The sequence below is a fragment of the Pelodiscus sinensis genome, chromosome 14 (genome assembly GCF_052426305.1).
Source record: "Pelodiscus sinensis isolate ZL-2025 chromosome 14, ASM5242630v1, whole genome shotgun sequence".
In the NCBI taxonomy this organism is placed as follows: Eukaryota; Metazoa; Chordata; order Testudines; family Trionychidae; genus Pelodiscus; species Pelodiscus sinensis.
This window is the reverse complement of record NC_143065.1, coordinates 27,144,995-27,163,799: the sequence shown is the minus strand read 5'-3', so window position 1 is coordinate 27,163,799 and position 18,805 is coordinate 27,144,995. Positions and strand designations below refer to the sequence as shown.

Here is an 18,805-nt window from a genome sequence, read left to right as displayed (position 1 = left end):
AACACAGCCCTCCTTACTATGGACATTGATGCAGAAACTGTCTGTTCTGATACTTTGGTGACTAAGACCCTGCAATGGATGGTGCAGCAACACATATGGCCCGGGCGGCTCTTGATGACCAGGCTCTTGAGGCAGATGGACACTAGCAGTACTCACGGGCTTATGTTCGGGGGGGGTAGAACATTCAGGTCAGAAGACAGACATAAGGCTTGCTCTATTATCAAGGATAATTTAAACTCGATGTCTCAATAGAGGGGACAGTTGAGATCTACATTTAGATTTTTCACTTGTTAGGGAAATCAGTGTCTCCCAAACAGCCGAATTACCATGGACGCCTCTCACTGATCAGGATAGCTTCCTGTAAGGAAAGACATCTCTTAAAGCTCTAGGATCCTGACATATCTCAGATCAAACTCCAGAACAATCTCTTTGAGGGGGTCATAAAAAAGGGGGAAATGTCTCAAGAACTTGATCAATACTATATATCCTAAAAGTAAGTTGTGAAGAGAACAATCATGCTCTATTCTCCTTTTTAGGCAAAAGGCAGTTGATGAAGAATTGAGGGCAGTTTGCCCATATGTATCCTCATTTCTGTGAGCAAGGATGTGTACCATGCATGCACCAGTCAACAGGCACTACAGTAAAACATTTCTGATCAAAAGCCCACATGCACTTGAAATAAGTCTGAAGCAGAACACCAAGAGGGACACTCCTCAAAGAAGAATCTCATTTTATAATACCATTAATAAATGTATCAAGCTCTGGGCTTCTCTACACTAGGGATGTGAACAACTAGTCAACTATCCAATAAGCAAATGCTTATCAGATAGGACATGCTAGTCGACTAGTCGCTTCCCCCACCTTGCTGCTTCTACCAGAAAGAGACAGAAGGGGGGGAGGAGGGGATGCTTCAAAGCGGCAGCACCACATGGAGCCCAGGGCCAGACCCCAGGCTCCATGCAGCACTGTCACTTTGTACTGCCACGTGGAGCCCAGACCCAGGTAGGAGTCCCCAGCTGCCCAGGCTGCATGCTGCATTTAAAAGCGGCAGCACCACATGGAGCCCAGGGTCTGCCACTTTGAAATGCCACATGTAGCCCGGAGCCAGCTGGAAGTCCCCAGCTTGCCCCGAGCTGCACGCAATGTTACAAAGTGGCAGCGCTGCATGGAGCCTGATGCCGGGCTCCCCACGGCATTTCAAAGCGGCAGCACCGCATGGAGCCCAAGGTCCGCTGGGGACTCAGAGTCCCCAGCGGACCCTGGCTCCATGTGGTGCTGCCGCTTTGAAACGCCACGAAGAGCTCAGGGCCAGTGGGGGACTGTTGGAGTCCCCCGCTGGCCCCATGCTCCCTACAGCGCTTTCACCTTTGAAGTGTAGCAACAGTCCTGGGGCTGTTGCTACACCTCAAAGGCACGGGTGCCCTTATCGACTAATTCAATAGTCAATGCAAATTGCATCGACTATTCGATTAATCAATTAATTGAAATTTTACATCCCTCCTCTACACTGTAGCAGCACAACTATGGTGTTGCATCTGTGCTACTGTAGCAAATATTTGTACTGTGATGCTTCAGAAACAAGCTTGGCTGATGGAGGAATTCCTCTTATCAATCTAGCAATGTCTATACAGGCAGTCCCCGGGTTACGTACAAGAGAGGGACTGTAGGTTTGTTCTTAAGTTGAATCTGTATGTAAGTCGGAACTGGCGTCCAGATTCAGCCGCTGCTGAAACTGACCGCCAGTTCTGACTTACATACAGAATCAACTTAAGAACCCCAAGTGTCCCCAAGTCAGCAACTCTGCCTCGGGCTTCCTGTAGTCAGCGCTGGTCAGTTTCAGCAGCAGCTAAATCAGGACGCCTGGGGCAGAGCAGCTGGGGTGCTGCTGGGTTGCTCCAGTAGCGCCGCTCCTCGGCACTACTGGACCAACCCAGCAGCACCCCATCTGCTCTGCCCCAGGCGTCCTGATTCAGCCACTGCTGAAAATGACCAGCAGCGGCTGAATCAGGACCAGAGCAGCTGGGGTGCTGCTGGGTTGGACCAGTAGCGCCCAGAGCGGCGCTGCGGGACCAACCGGCAGCACCCCAGCTGCTCTGCCACAGGCGTCCGGAGAAAAGCCTAGTCTGCTGGGGGGGGCGTACTAGCTGCGCCCCCCCCCCACACACCGCAGCAGACCAGGAAGACATGGGCGGCGGAACGAGATGCACCGCAGTCCCGCCGCCTGGGTCCTCCGCGGCTTTGCTACCCATCTCCCTGGTCTGCTGGAGACCAGCAGACCAGGGAGACGGGGAGCAAAGCCTCTGAGGACACCGGCAGCGGGACAGCCGCGGGGCGTCTGGGCTGTCCCGCTGCCGGCTTCCCCCGCAGCTTTGCAAAGCCTCTGAGGACACCGGCAGCGGGACAGCCGCGGGGCGTCTGGGCTGTCCCGCTGCCGGCTTCCCCCGCGGCTTTGCAAAGCCTCGGGGAAGCCGGCAGCGGAGCAGCCCAAGCACGCCTGAGGTGCCCCGCTGCCCGAGCCCCCCCGCGGCTTTGCAAAGCCGCGGGGAAGCCGGCAGCGGAGCAGTCCACGTTTGCCTGGGGTGCCTCGCTGCCCGAGCCCCTCCCCCCCGCAGCTTTGCAAAGCCTCGGGGAAGCCGGCAGCAGAGCAGCCCAGGCGCGCCTGGGGTGCCACGCTACCCGAGCCCCCCCGCGGCTTTGCAAAGCCGCGGGAGGTGGGGGGGGGCGGGGGCGGGAGGGGGGCTCAGGCAGCCCAGGCGTCCCTGGGCTCCCGAGCCCCTCCGCAGCTTTGCTCTGCGTCTTCCTGGTCTGCAGAGCAGGGAGACGCAGAGAAAGCCCCAGAGTACACAGGCGGCAGGACCGCGAGGTCCCACAGTCCGTGTACTCTGGGGCATCCCCGTTCGTAACTGCGGATCCGACGTATGTCGGATCCACGTAAGTCGGGGACTGCCTGTATTGAGGCTTAGTTTTACTTAACTTCATCTCCTAAGAAGTGATTTTTTCACATCCCTGAATGACCTACCTAAAACAAGTGAAATTCTGAATGTAGACCAGGCCTTATTAATTTTATTATTAACTAGGCTATCTGTCCCACTACTCCTATTGAATTAGATTGCATACTCTTCAAGAGCTGTGTTTGTAAACAGCACAATGGAGTTCTTATCAGTGACTATAGGCCTTCAGTACAACCACAATACAAATAAATAAATAACAACAGCAATGTTATCTGTGGTTGTGTAATTCAAGATCATTGTTTCACCAGGTATTTATTTTGAAAGTTTCATCACTGTATTATCTTCAAAGACTGGTAAAAATATTGTTTCTGCAATATTGTCAAACTTACTTTGCTTTCTTCTTCTAAAATTTCTTGATTTGTAGGGATGTAAAACTTCAAAGAGCACTTCAGATTTACTGCACTATGGGAAATATTAGTGCAGAGAATGACATACTGTGATGACATCTATGCTGCATGGAAGCACTCCATAAGTTTTAAAACTACTCATGTATTGGAACTGATTAGACTTATGTGTCAGGCAAGGGATCAGTCGGCAGCCAAGGCTTTTCTCCATGGATCCTGAATGCACTAATGACCTGATCCAAAGCTTATTCTGAAGTTAATAGAAAGACTTCCACTGACTTCTATGGTTTTGGCTCTCTTCATGTACTTATATGGCCCTCGTCACCATAGTAACTGAGCACTCTCTGTTCCTAAGTCTCCTGGGGGCAAGAGGCCGCTGCCTCAACTTGAAGTAGACCAAGCCATTTGATAAGAGCATGAAACCCAAGTTGTAAAGACAGGTAGAATGCTACTGGCTGCATCAATTCCTTTGATTCTAGCTTCAACAATGGAAATTCTTGTTCTTGGCACCACTGGCTGGGGAACACAGGTGCCTCAACAATTTTCTGTTTAAAATAATAAATGGAAGTGCCTGAAATGTTCAGTGAACCAATGTATGGTAATTAATACCGCAACATGATCATCACCTACCTGTAGATGGGTACAGATGGCAAATACAAGCCAAGTAATCTCCCAGGAGAGCCCTCTGGCTTTGGGGCTGGCCATCATCCTGTCCCTGGCTCTGCCAAGAGAGAAGGTTTCAGTTATAATTAAACAAATTCAAATACCTCCTGCCAGAGTCTCAATGACTAAAACAAATTGGGCAAGGACAGGGAATCAGGCTTTGGAAGAGATGCAACTTAAACACCCGAGGTTTGTGCTGGCCAGCAAAGCAGACTTACAGCTTACACCACAGGCACAGCCTGCAGAGTGAGGTAGTTCCAAAACGGGAAATAAATTCCTTTGGGGAAATTGGCCACAGAGGGTGAGTTAGATTCTGTCCTGCCTGTAAGTTAATTTATCAAATCAGCAACCACTCCCATCCCAATTCTCAGAGAAGAAGATTTATGATGAGTTTTTTCTTCAGCATCCTCACCCACTCAGAGCTGGGAGTCTAGTCCCTGGACTTTGCCATTCATTTACTCCCCTTCCAAACCTGCTAGCTCCACACAAGTTATAAGCAAGTGATCAAGAGAAGAAAAATAAACCCATCAATTTATTAGAGATCATCTCCAAGCTAAAAGGCCATTTTTACTGAAAACTTTCATTTAAGCCCATCAAAGGAATCGTGTAATAAACCCACTATATTTTACTGACCTTAAATGGAAATCTGTCTTTTTGCCTGCTACTTAAAGCTGGAGTGGGATATATAATCATGACCAAAGAGATCTCATCAGAAAGGTTATATTGCAGGCTTTCCCGCTACCACCCTCCTGCTTCCAGAGACATTGTGCAAAGCCCAAAATGATCTAAACGCCAATCTAGTCTTTAAACAAAACGAACAACCTCCCTCCCTTCTCCTTTTTAAATAGGCCAAATATCCCAAAAGAAAACTACCTATCCAAGCAGCCAGTTCTTATTGCACTGCTCAACCAAGCAACCCTAATTTAGATTCCTTACGGAAATCAGGCTGTTTACTTCCTTGCCGTTCAGATGGGCTGCCGTATGCTTTTGTCATTCAAAAGTTTTAATCAACCTCAACATTTCAAGAATGAAGATTTTTCCCTGCCCTTCTCCTGCAGTTATTGCTCCTGCCTGCGACTGACCCAACTGAGCCGCGCTGTGCATTTGACACGCTTTGGTCTATACCGCTGCCCAGGAGGGTTTTATTTTAAACAAGTGAGCTGCCGGGGTAGCAAAGGGAGCCCCGTGATGCACAAGCGAACGGCGGGGCGGGGGCCTGCGGACACGGAACAGGACCTGCCTCTTCGGGTGGATCGCTTTGTCCAGCCTGGGGAACGAGTTACGGGGGCTAATGGAACCCGCAAATGCTGGATTTGCCAGCTCTCAACGCGGCCGAGGGCTGGGTCCGGGCGCGCGGGGGAGGGTCCCGCTCTCAGCCCTCACTTGGCTCCCCTGAAGCTGGAGCCACCCCCGACCCCTTCAGCGCCCCCCAGATTTCAGCGGCCCCTGGACGGCAGCTTCCCTCTGTGCCGCGGAGCCCCGTAGTAGCCAGGGGCGCGCAGGTGACTCGTGGTAGCACCCGGGAGGTGCACCGCCCCCCTGCGCCCCTGTCAAAACTTTCATGACTAACTGACGTGGTCCCTCCCCCGCAGGGGCGCTTCCCGCCAAGGTAGCGGGCGGCGGCGGCCGCCGCTCTGCTCCCCGGAGCGTCCTCACCTCAGAAGCCGTCGCGACCTCCCCCCACCTTCTGCGGGGTCCCTCGGCTGCTCGGGCGGCGTGTGCAGGGGCGGGCGGCGCAGGCGCTGCTTCCCACCGCCTGGCCAGGGGGCGCCTCGCCTGTCAGCGCCCGCGGGTTACAGCATCCCGCATTAAAAGCGCCTGCCCCTCCCTCGCGCCAGGCCCCAGCCCACCGCAGCCCGTTAGCCAAGGGCTGCTGGAAACGGGCCGCCCCTCTCCCGGGAGCGCGCGCGCGCGCCTCCACCTGCCGCACGGGGGTAGCCCGCTTAGCTCCCAGCGGCTGCCTAGAGAGCGCGGGTGCCAACCGCCCCCTACTCGGTGCCACTGGCCTGCAAGCCCCGCTCCCAACTACCTGCAGCCGTGGCACCGCTGCGTGGGGACCCGGTATCCAGCCCCCCCTCAGGACCCACCGCATCTGGTTCCCCCACCCCATCCATCCTACAGCCCCTCCGTACCAATGCACGGGGCGGCCGCCTCCCAGCTTCCTGCAGCAACGCAAAAGATCCCGCCTCGGCGCCCCCACTTGCAACCCCCGGGCCAAGGCTGACGGAGCCCCGCGCTACAGGAGTTCTCAGCTTGCGCAGGTAGTTGCACACTAGTCCTGCTCCGGAAGCCTCTCCTCCAGTCCTCACATGCCGACACTCACCCGCTGCCTAGCCCACGTGCGAAGGGATCTGCAGTAGCAGGCAGTTCTTCCCCAGGGTAATTTAGGCAGCAAATTGTCGCTAATCGACTCCCGAACCACAAGAGTCCTGATAACTTCTCAATACAGCTGCACATTTCTTTACACACCAAAGACGATTTTAGTCACGCTGTCTTTTAAGATGCTTTCACGAGTGTGCCCCAAACAGCACTTTGGTAACTTTTTATCCCTCTACTAGAAAATGATGAACTGGAACACTGTAAAAATGCTTTTACCTTTGCCCTGTTGCTTTTCTCTCCCGGGCCAAAGAAGTCTTCCAGTTACATAGCATTAGTATTCAACAGAGAGCAAAGCGGTCTATTGTTTTATCTGTGCCACTGAAGTTAAAACATTCACCAGTGAACTAAACAACCGAGGAAGGGTTTGTTCAAGAGTTTGTTCCGTTGCATTGGAAACTTTTTGTTTAGAGTCGTCAAAAGCAAGTTAAATATGTTCACTGTCATGGTTAGGACCGGAGCGCCCTCTAGTGAAACAACTAGTTTGAGAAGAGAACCAAAGAAGTTGCGAAGTTAGGAAGGTGAATTGAAGGTGCCGTGTTGAGGGAGCTCCTCAAATCCAACTATAACATATTTTATAGTAAGAGTTCTGTTGAACTTTACTCACTTTGTACAAATAGTTTTGTGGGATCCCGGCTTATTTGTGTTTCAGTCATTCCCTTATTAAAGGTGCTTAGTTTGCAAGTAAAGAGAAGGCTTCTCTAACTCTGAGCTCTGCAAACTCAGGTCTATTGAGAAAAGCTGTGTCCGTTCCTCTTCATGAATTACCATCAGTAATAGGCTTGTATTATACCAGGAATTATAACTAAAATGAAGAGGTTGGTCTTTCCCGGCCCTAGACAGGGAACAGTTATAAATATCCAACATTATTGTCCTTAAATTATTATTTTCAGTTAGCCCTTTTTCCCTCCGTGAAGTTGCACAGGTGTAGCAAGAATAAACTTTCAAGTCAATCAGGTTGGGGGGGGCACCATTGAAATTTAGTTATCAGTTCCATTGAGTCAGGAGCCAGGAAAATATATACCAATAGTTCACTGTCCCAGAGCTCTGCTATTTTTGAATGGCTAACAATAAAAGTGTATTTTCACTAAAGTAAGCAAATCTGACTCTAAATGCAGATAGGTCACCATCTCCTGTATAAGAAGGTGCCCTTGTTACATAATCATTTTTAGAGCAGAACTTTACATGTTTAAAATGTGTAGCACTTTAGAGATCCCAAAATCTCTCTGTTCCCAAAATAAAAGTTGCAGAGTAGGAAAAAACACTTTGCTATGCTATCCTACAGTAAATAACTGAATACACAATTCTGTTTCTAAATAGGCTAATTTTGGCAGAGTATAGCAGTATGAAGATATGGTGGTGCCCGTTTGTTCTTATTTTGGTGAAGAGTATTGAAATTAGTGAAGAAACACATAAGGTTTGGAGATATGGTTCTAATGAATATTTTACTTTGAGTGCTTGTCTGCGTGTTTTTAATTGTTTTTTTCCCCTCTCTAACTATGCTTCTCAGTCTTCTTCCTCTGACCTTCCAACCCAACCAAATCCTTTCTCTAAGGCTGTGTCTACATTGGTGCAATCTTGCGCAAAAGCAACTGCTTTTGTGCCAAAACTTGCTGCCTGTTGACACTGGCCGCGAGTTCTTGCGCAAGTACACTGATGTTCTAATGTATGAAATCAGGGCTTCTTGCAAAAGAACTCTGATGCTCCCACTCAGGAATAAGCCCTATTGCGTAACTGTTCTAGCACAAGAGGCCAGTGTAGACAGGCAACATGAATTTCTTGCGCAAGAAAGCCCTATGGTTAAAATGGCCATCAGAGCTTTCTTGAGCAAGAGAGTGTCTACACTGGCATGGATGCTCTTGCGCAAAAGCACATGCCAGTGTAGACGCTCTCTTCTGGAAGAGTTTTTGCACAAAAACTCTTCTGAAAAAGAGTTCTTGCACAAGATCATGCCAGCGTAGACGTAGCCTAACGATATCATTTGCTTCTGACACCCCATTCCCAAACTGATATGCACAATCAGCTATAGTACAATATACATTTTTCTACAGGATACAGTGGCACTGAGAACCTGCATATCAGAGAAGATTATCAACCCAAATATGAATCTTAGAAATGTTGGTTCATTTTCTGCAACACAGTTGTGAAAAGGGTGAAAAGTATTGAAATAACCAGTAAAATAGATTATAAAATAGATTATACATTTTACAGCAGAGAGTTTAATGCAGTAAAATAAAAGTGGATTCTAAGGCCCATATCCTAGTTTTATACAAGTGAGTATATCCAGTGGCTTAAGCTACTCACATGCATAAAGTTACATGTGCTTAAAATCTTTGCAGGGCCTTGGACTATAAAGTGTTTGGGGGGAAAAATGATGCTTATCTCAGTATTTTTAGAGCACTTAGTGCAATGTAAGCATGAACTTAATTGTACTACTTGTACTTGGATTGGTGCAGTCTCCTATTGGTATTTTGTAAACAACACATCTGTTATAATTAGGGATGTGTTTGTGTAAATGTGCAAACTGTTAACCAATAAGCCTGAAATCGGTTAATCTTCATGGTTATATGTACCACCGCCCCATCAGAGACAGCAGTGTGGAGGGTGGGGGCTACAGGTGGGAGCCAGTGCTTACAGGGCACCAGCTTTTAAACAGGCTTCCAGGGAGCTGCCTGTCACCCTACCCCGGGTGCTGCTGTATCTGATACAGAGGCAGCAGTGCAGAGGGGCAGGCAGGAGCCGGTATGCACATGGGGGCAGGCAGCTCCCATATTTGATAGGAAGTGTTCCTGACCTGAACCACCCAAATGACTGTTTTTTGTCCTTTCCTTTCCAGTCCGCCCTTTTTGTTCTGTTTTTGACTCTCTCCAATTAGACTGTTGCTTCTTGCAGTAAAGCCCCTTGAATCAACAATGTATTTGGAATATAAACTGCATAGATGATGATATCGCAAATCTTACATTCAGTGTTATCCCACATTGACTATGTGGAGTTTAAATGTATTCTATGTAGTGGGAAACAATTCTGATACTCTTATAAACTCCAAAGTCTCTCTCACACAATTTCTTTTTTAATCTGCTGTCAGTAGTTACATTTTTCATTATACATACTCTTTCTTTTTGCTGGCCTGTAAAATATGTATCATTTAGATTAATATTAAACATGGCAATTGTGAGGCCTCAAATCATAAAACTGTGAAATATGAATATTTATGCTTGTTATTTCATTGAACTATTGCAATTATGATCCTCTCCATCTGTGCAGCTGGCATGATCTTACAAGGAAGTTGGTTGGAACTATGATAGTATTATCCTTTATTTATTTTTAGTTAGCTTAAGACCACGGGCCTCTGCCTCTGATCCCAGCAATGAAACACTTTCTGACACCCTGACTTAGGCTTGATTTGACTACTGAATTTTCCAAATGTAATGACAGTGCAAATAAGAAAAATATAGAGAAAAAGAGATGTTTGTGGGGCATAGCCAAAGGCAAAAGAAAAAAAGATTTTAAAAAACTGATTTTAGTTAGTCTACTGGTGTTTACATAGCTCAATTTAAGTGAGTTTTGACCATAAAAATTCAGCTCCCTAGGTATGTGCAAAAAGATGTGCAAACCTAAAACAGAAAATAAAAATATTTTTTACATCATATTCAAGAGCAAGAGCAAACTATCACTCTCTTTGGGTATGTCTAGACTACATCCCTCTGTCTCCAGAGGGATGTAAATTAGGCATACTAAAATTGCTAATGAAGCAGGGATTTAAATATCCTGCACTTCATTAGCATAAAAATGGCCGCCTCTTTTTGTCACCACGGAGCTTTAGCGACGAAAAGCAGCAGTCTAAATGCTGCTCTGTCACTCACTAAAGCCTTTGACAACAGATCCCTTATGCCTCGTACAACAAGGTATACAGGATCTGTCATCAAAGCTTTAATGAGCGACAGATCCACGTCTAGACTGCCGCTTTTCGTCGCCAAAGCTCCATGGCAACAAAAAGTGGTGGCCATTTTTATGCTAATGAAGCATGGGATATTTAAATCCCCGCTTCATTAGCAATTTCGGTATGTCTAATTTACATCCCTCTGTCATCAGAGGGATGTAGTCTAGACATACCCTTAGAGATATATCCATCCATTCATGACATAGTTCTCTTAAAGCATGCTCAGCTGAGTCAGTTAGAGGTCACAAGGGCCATTTTCACTATATAGGGAAAGTCTACACTAGTGAGGGCATGTTTGGCAAAGCTACAAGTCTGAGCTCCACTGAAACAGTGCAGAACAGCTTTTGGCTCATAAGTCAAAATTAAGTTTAATGAGTATCAAGCTGCAGGTGTCCTGCAGAGGCCTTGTTGCTGCAACTGCAGAAACTGAATGTTGGCTTCAGAGCCCTAAGATCTCAACAGGAGCTAAATCTGATTGACTAGTTAAAAAAAAATATTTCATGTAACCAACATCACTTCTATTCTACAAATTGTTCTGGATTTTGTCTTGTACTGGTGTTTGCTTTTTAAATTACAAGTTTTTTTGAGGCAGGGATTATACACTGACAGACCTCCCAAGTGTACAGAACTATGTAAGGACCAAATTCTTTGTTAGTGTAAGTGGGTGCAGCTCAAGAACGGTTGCATAGCTTTGATCATAAGGAGCTGCAGAAGGCATTGGGCTCCACATTGCCCCTTATCTAGTGCTATTGGCCAGAATAGCAGGTGAGAAACGGTGCCTTTGTTTGGCATTTTAATTTATGGCTAAATTAATATAATTAACTCTTCCAATAAACACAAAGCGTCATTGTTTCAAGTATTTTAATAAAAATTGTCCATCTTTCTTAGTCAAATTCCTTTTCAGTCTTCACTGAAAAAAATTGTGATTCATTTGCATATTTATGATCCTGTACAGTAGAAGCAGATGTCTTAAATTTCACTACTTTCCTCTCCAAAATATGTACAATTTGATTCAGATGGCATACATTTATTTTTTATTGTTCTTTAATGGTCAGAGTCCCATTTGGATCTCAGTTTTAACACATGTACATGATTGTTTATGTAGTTTTGTGGGATATCTTTTTACAGAGGGATTGAGGAGATTATTATGTGCATAATTGAAAACATGTAAACATGCCGAGATGAAGATCTGTATGCAGATAAGTCAAAGGGAAAGTATACCACAGAGACAAACTATGTTATGTTTATTTATTCATAATATCTGTATTCCTTAACCAGTTTTTTTTCAAACATCACAAAAAATGCATCCCTACAGAGGACTATGAACATGCCAAGTTTGAATTTCTTAGTCCATGTGTTTTGTTGTTTGTCTTCCTGCAAATGTGTGTCTGATCTATTTCTCCAAAGTTTCATTGGGTGACTTCTGCAGTGGTCAGGAATAAAGTGTTCTGGAGTACATCAGTGCCACCTCAAGCATAAACTAGCCCAGAACTCTGAGGACATCAGTGTTGTCATAAGCCATGGACAACAGCAGATAAACAAAACTCAACACTAGGTAAATAGTATTATTTGCTTTTGCTCACTGATACTCTGCAGTAAGGATGATAGGAAGGGCATGAAAGGTAAGGTAGTTTTACTTGTCCTATCACTATGTAAATTACTGAAGTGCAGATGGAATGGGGAGAGGGAAATGAAGAGTGACCTAGAGGGGAGAGAGAAATAATGAAGGAGAAGTGAGGAATAATTGATGGATCAGTAGGACCTGTGTGGGGTAAAAAGCAGTGTGAGTAGAAGAGATTTAGTAGGGTTAAAAAATTTAAAAGCAGACTACCGTATATGCCGGCGTACAAGACGACCTCTGAAGTTAAAAAACATCCCCCAAAAATCGGGGGTCGTCTTGTACGCCGGATGCCCCGCCGCCGGAGTCCCTCCGCGGCTTTGAAAGCCTCGGGGGAAGCCGGCGGCGGGGCATCCCAGGCGCACATGGGCTGCCCCCCCGCCGGAGCCCCTCCGCGGCTTTGAAAGCCTCGGGGAAGCCAGCGAGGGGGCATCCCAGGCGCGCATGGGCTGCCCCCCCGCCGGAGCCCCTCCGCGGCTTTGAAAGCCTCGGGGGAAGCCGGCGGGGGGGCATCCCAGGCGCGCCTGGGCTGCTCCCCCGCCGGAGCCCCTCCGCGGCTTTGAAAGCCTCGGGGGAAGCCGGCGGGGGGGCATCCCAGGCGCGCATGGGCTGCCCCCCTGCCGGAGCCCCTCCGTGGCTTTGAAAGCCTCGGGGGAAGCCGGCGGCGGGGCATCCCAGGCGCGCATGGGCTGCCCCCCCCCGGAGCCCCTCCGCGGCGGCGCGGAGGGGCTCCGGCGGGGGGGCAGCCCATGCGCGCCTGGGATGCCCCGCCGCCGGCTTCCCCCGAGGCTTTCAAAGCCACGGAGGGGCTCCGGCAGGGGGGCAGCCCATGCGCGCCTGGGATGCCCCCCCGCCGGCTTCCCCCGAGGCTTTCAAAGCCGCGGAGGGGCTCCGGAGGGGGGGCAGCCCATGCGCGCCTGGGATGCCCCGCCGCCGGCTTCCCCCGAGGCTTTCAAAGCCGCGGAGGGGCTCCGGCGGGGGGGGGGGGGGGGCGGGGGCAGCCCAGGCGCTCCTGGCGGCTTTGCTCCCGGTGCCTCTGGTCTGCTCGGGACCATCTCCAGCAGACCAGGGACACCGGGAGCAAAGGAGGCGGGGGGCGCTGGGGTATAAGATGAAACCCTATCTTTTAATTAAAAAGATAGGGGGTCGTCTTATACACCCAGTCGCCCTATACGCCGGAAAATACGGTACTTGACAATTCTGGATATTCAGACTTGTCCATCAAATGCAGTTGGTGGGGAAAGAAATGTGACTGCTTTCCAATATATATTTGTCAAAAATTGTAATAGCAATTTTCCTACCAGCACTATTATCCAATATACTGGGACTTCCTTTCCCTTATAACCTAGGCCATTTTTCTTCAAAGTGAAAACATAGATTCAAATATGACCTAATACTGGGACCTATGGGACAAAATCTGCTGTTATCCTGGAATGAATCCACAGGGTATCTCTTAAGTCAGTACTGTTATAAATCTGGAGTAACTGAGAGCAGAATTTCAGCCCATTTTCTTATTCCACAGGGGTTCTTGTATGGACATCTATGAGTGTTCTTGGCAAATGTCAGGGTGTGGGAGCATGAGGAGGTAGATGGCCTTCCAGACTTTGATCATGTAGATAGAGATATTCTGCATTTGTAAATGAAAGCAAAATAGTCTAATACACTAGTAAAAAAAGAAAGAATGACACTTTATGGAGGGAAAGGCATCAGTGACAAAACACTATTGGGTACACACTACTTCAGATTTTGTCAGGGAAAAAAATCAATTATTTTATTTTTATACTTTTCTCATGTAGATATGGGGGAAATATAGACAAGAATAATTGGGTGTATAAAGTAGAAATATAAAGTGCTGCATTTCTGGGTCCTAAAGTAACTTTTGAAAGTCATTTTATTTTAAAATAAACACTTTTAAATGTTTTAGTAATTTTTCAGTTCCAAAACCTTTTTTTTTTTCAGACTGCTTAAAATCTATTAGTAAAAATATGTGATGTCTAGTTGACAATGAGCCATCAATTCTGCAGTATAATGGAAGAGAACTGGCCATGATGTCAATATAGATTTTATAGTTTAAATGATATGGCTGTTTCTTTGTTTAGTGCTGACCATTGCGAAACAAGACAGTCTTTTAAAAGAAGCCAGTAGTGCTGACAGAAGACAAAAAACACAGTAAGCATTATGAAACTTGCCCTGATTTATTTATAAAGACAAGTCAGATATTATGTATATAATACCACATAGATATTTCATTTATGGATATATTGCATGATTAAAGGCAAAGAAGGGAGTTAAATCCTTATTTATGTAAATTATAATCAGACACATAAAAACAGTAAATGCTTTTTCAGCCCTGTTTCAAATCCATTTTAAAGGCCAAACAGCTCAGCTGTGTCTAGACTGGCAAGTTTTTCCGCAAAATCATCTGCTTTTGCGGAAAAACTTGCCAGCTTTCTACACTGGCCGCATGAATTTCTGGAAAAGCACTGATGATTTCATGTAAGATTGTCAGTGCTTTTCCGGAAATACTATGCTGCTCCCGTTTGGGCAAAAGTCTTTTTCTGAAAGACTTTTGCGCAAAAGGGCCAGTATAGACAGCACAGTACTGTTTTCCGCAAAAAAGCCCCGATCGCAAAAATGGCGATCAGAGCTTTTTTGCGGAAAACCACGTCTAGATTGGCCACGGACGCTTTTCCACAAAAAGTGCTTTTGCGGAAAAGCATCCTGCCAATCTAGATACGCTTTTCCAAAAATGCTTTTAACGGAAAACTTTTCCATTAAAAGCATTTTCGGAAAATCATGCTAGTGTAGACGTAGCCCTCTAGTTTGGTATTTAACTGTGATTTACACTACTTTTTTAACTGTTGTTGCTCTGATTTCTTAGTGAGAGACTCTCAACTTTCTCAAGGAGTTTCCATCTCCCATCCAGTTATTATTAGTAATACTTTAGCACAGTCATTATCAAGCCGTTATCAAGCTGCCAGGTCTCACAATTCCACTTCAGTGAGGCTCTGCAGAGACAGAAGCATTGAGGGCTAATGCCAGAGCTAGAAACATTCGAATGTTTTTTACAAGCTGATTTCAGGGTGTCTAGTCCATACACTGACTGAAACAAGAAATGTTTATTTGGACATTCAAAGACATCCACTAGTAGTCTGTAAACTGTTTTTTGTTCTGTTTTGTTACTGTACAATATGGAAGGCTGTCCATTGTCCTGTTTTGTCTGCAAAAATGGTTTAGGAAAGGAGCCTCTTTCATGAAAAAGGAGAGATGTAAGTGAAAGGAAATTACTGATAGTGGAGGTTTTTCACAACCAATGTAAACTCTGCATCCACTCCTATAATGAGATCTGCAATGGAAAATTATTTTTATATTAATGAACCCAGCCTGCGTACTGTCTGAAACCTCATTTTTGTTTAAACAGTTCTCGTAAATTATACAGGTATGCATACATGCTCAGGTCATAGAATCACAGAATCCTAGGGCTGGCAGAGACCTCAGGAGTCAAGTCCAACCCCCTGCTCAAAGTAGGACCAACTCTACTAAATCATCCCAGCCACGGCTTTGTCAAGCCAGGACTTAAAAACCTCTAGGCTACGTCTACACTGCAGGCTTTTTGTGCAAGAACAACTGTTCTTGCGCAAAAACTTGCAGAATGTCTGCACTGCACTTGTGTTCTTGCGCAAGTAAATTTACAGTAAAGTGTCGGAACAGAGTGCTTCTTGCGCAATAATTATTCCTCTCCCCACAAGGAATAAGCCCTCTTGCGCAAGAAGGCAGTGTGGACGGGCAACTGGGTTTCTTGCGCAAGAAACCCCTATCACTAAAATGGCCATCAGAGCTTTCCTCCTCAAGAGAGCAATCACAATGCCATTGATGCTCTTGCGCAAAAGCACATGGCAGTGTGGACGTACTCTTGCACAAGACTTTTTGCACAAGAACTCCTGTGCAAAACAGTTCTTGCGCAAGAAGCCTGCAGTGTAGATGTAGCCATAGGGATGGAGATTCCACCACGTCCCTTGGTAATCCATTCCAATGCTTCACCACCCTCCTACTGAAATAGTTTTTCCTAATAACAACCTAGACCTCCCCCACTGTAACTTAAGACCATTGTTCCTTGTTCTGCCATCAGTCACTACTGAAAACAGCCTCTCTCCATCCTCTTTGGAACCTCCCTTCAGGAAGTTGAAGGCTGCTATCAAATCCCCCCTCACGCTTTTCTTCTGCAGACTAAATAAGCCCAAATCCCTCAGCTACTTCTCAGTGGTGCTGCAGACCCTGGTTGACCACCGTATATAGTTCACGGGCATTTTTGTTGGCTTGTAGGGCAGAGCACACAATGCCCACGTCTCAGGAACTTAAGCCTGTATGGGAAGCTGGAGGTGGGCACATTCTTCCCCCACCATGGCTTTGCAGTTGGGGACGTGTATATGTCATTGTGCATTGTGGGGGACACAGCTTACCCCTGATGCCATGGCTAATGAAGCTGTACACAGGTCACCTGGACCCCAGCAGGAACCAATTTAATGCCCACCTCAGCCAGGCCCGAATCCAAGTGGAGTGCGCCTTTGGGCATCTGAAGGCACGGTTCAGGTGGCTGCTGACCCACCTGGACGTGGGTGAGCACAACATCCCCGAGTTGATCGCAGCATGTTGTGTCCTCCGTGACATAGTGGAGAGGAAGAGGGAGGCCTTCCTCCCAGGGTGGGGGGCAGACGCTGGCAGCAAAGGACAAGCCTTCCAGTAGCTGCAGACAGCTGCCATCTGCCAGGGTGAGCATCCGGGAGGCCCTGAGGGAGAGGGTTGCTCAGGGCACGTCTAGACTACCTGCAGCTTCCGAAAGAAGATATGCAAATTAGGCACAAATTTGCATATCTTCCGATCCCTTTTTGGAAGAGGTTTTTTCGAAGAAGAAAAGCTGTCTAGATGGGGGTTTTCACGCAACCCCCTCCCCCCTTTTTCAAAAGAACCCTTCTTCCTGAAAAAATGAGGTTTACAAGGTTCTTTCGAAAAAGGGGGGTTTGCGTGAAAACCCCATCTAGACTTTTTTCTCTCTTCCAAAAAAGGGATTGGAAGAAGATATGCAAATTCGTGCCTAATTTGCATAACTTCTTTCGGAAGCCACGGGTAGTCCAGACTTAGCCCCAAGCACCACAGCAACTCTTCCCACAGCCTCCCCAATAGGGGCCTCTGGCTTGCTGCCCTGTCCCTTCCCCCCCACATTCCCTTCCTTCCCCCCTTCCCTGACCTCTCAATAAAAACACCTATCTGATTTGTTACAAAACGAGTCTGTATTTATATTACATTAAAAAAAGGTGTGCAGGGGGAGAGGGGCTCATAACCTGGCAGGAGAAGGGGGCAGCTAGATGTGCCACTTCGGGTGCAGGGATCTCGTTGGAGTAGGGGTCGGGTGGATCCAGGGATGACAGGGAGCGGGGGCTAGAGCAGGGTCAGTGTTGGCAATGGAGGCAGGAGGAGGGGGCATGGGCATCATGTGAGGGGCAGGCAGAGGGGGAATGGGCATAGCAGGGGGGCAGGAGGGTGGAAGCCAGGAGCAGCGGCAGCAGGCGGGTGTGCCATCATGCATAACACGATGGCACACGTCACACCGCTGCATGAGCTGGTCCCTTGCGCAGTTCTGCCACTCAGCGTTGTCATGTATCTTCTGCACCAGGGTCTGCTGTATGTTGCACAGGATGCTGACATGCTAGTGCATGAGGTCTTCCTGGACCCTGGTGCACTTTTGGGTCCCCCGGGCTCTGGCAGCTGGCTGTGGTGGGGTAGCTCACCCCTCAGCCCCGGCTGGTCCAGCAGTGGAGAACACAAAGAGGGAGAGGCGGTCCGTCATCCATGCAGACACTGTCCCTGAGGTCATGCCCTCCTTTGTGAGCAGAGACCAACAGTCCTCAGGCCAGAGGAGGGGGATGTCCTGGGAGCAAGGCCGTGTGTGAAAATAATCAGCATAGTGTCATTGCGCAAGACGGTTTTTCTTGCACATGAAGGGGCAGTGTAGACAGCTCCTTCTGGTGCAAGAGCCTCTTCTGCAAAAATGGCGGCTCATTAGGTATGCAAGTGAAGCTCAGAGATATTCCACGCTTAGCCTCATTTGCATATTTCTCATGCAAGAAGCTGCAAGTGTAGACATAGCCTAGGAGAGCTGGTTAAGAGCAAAAGAAGAAGCTCATTATACTCCATTCAAAGTAACACCTTCATGGGCCAGCACAGCTGAAAGTACCAGTCACAAACTAACCCTAAAGCATTTCATATTATTAGTAAAGAAAAAAGATGTAGGAATACTTTTTTTTAGAAAACATGGTGCAGTCTGAGAAACAGAACCACATTAAAATAGAGAATAGCACTTATTTGTGTTAAAATATTACCTGTTTTTATGCACTTGAGGCCCAATCTAGTGAGAAGCACCATTGTATGTATAGGGCACTGGCCTAGGGGACCTGGGTTCTAGTCCCAGGTTTGCTATTTGCCAGCCCTGACTTTTGGGCAAGTCACTACTACAATACTACAGTCTATTGCAATACAAATGATACATAATATTAATAACAACATATTAAGATCCTCCTTGCAATGTTACTCAAACTCCTCATAAAATCTGTGGAAATTTGCCTGTGGTTTGAATATGCAAAGAACACATGCTCTGCCCTCCAAACAATTAAGAGTCAGTCTCAAATGAGAATAAAGGAAATTGACCAATCCCCAGTGAATTTCCTTATGAAAGGGACATTCCAAAAACTAAATGTTAAAAATCAGTTTTATCAAGCCTATAATTAATAGAATTGTTTTCACAGTGGCTTCAAATTTAAGTGACATTTTTGTTTGCATGTAAAAATCTTCCCCAACA

The 18,805-nt window shown here is 47.1% G+C and overlaps 1 protein-coding gene across 6 annotated transcripts in view; it reads right to left on the bottom strand.

Moving 5' to 3' along the window:
• ADAMTSL3 (ADAMTS like 3) overlaps window positions 1–6,786 on the bottom strand; it is a 395,806-nt gene extending 389,020 nt beyond the window's left edge. For 2 of the 6 annotated variants that reach the window (XR_012895741.2, XM_075897127.2), the window contains exons 1-2: window positions 6,342–6,544; window positions 3,986–4,076 (exon numbers count right to left, since the gene is read on the bottom strand). Coding sequence is in view for 5 of the 6 variants with exons in the window: in XM_075897127.2 (XP_075753242.2) it covers window positions 3,986–4,076; window positions 6,342–6,475 (225 nt within the window). In the remaining variant the exon portion in view is untranslated. Of the gene's footprint in view, window positions 1–3,985; window positions 4,077–5,674; window positions 5,906–6,150; window positions 6,304–6,341; window positions 6,545–6,613 lie in introns of those variants that run through there. The other 4 variants (XM_006139251.5, XM_014581638.4, XM_025179582.3 and 1 more) reach the window with 4 other exon arrangements.
• Window positions 6,787–18,805: the final 12,019 nt, after the last annotated feature.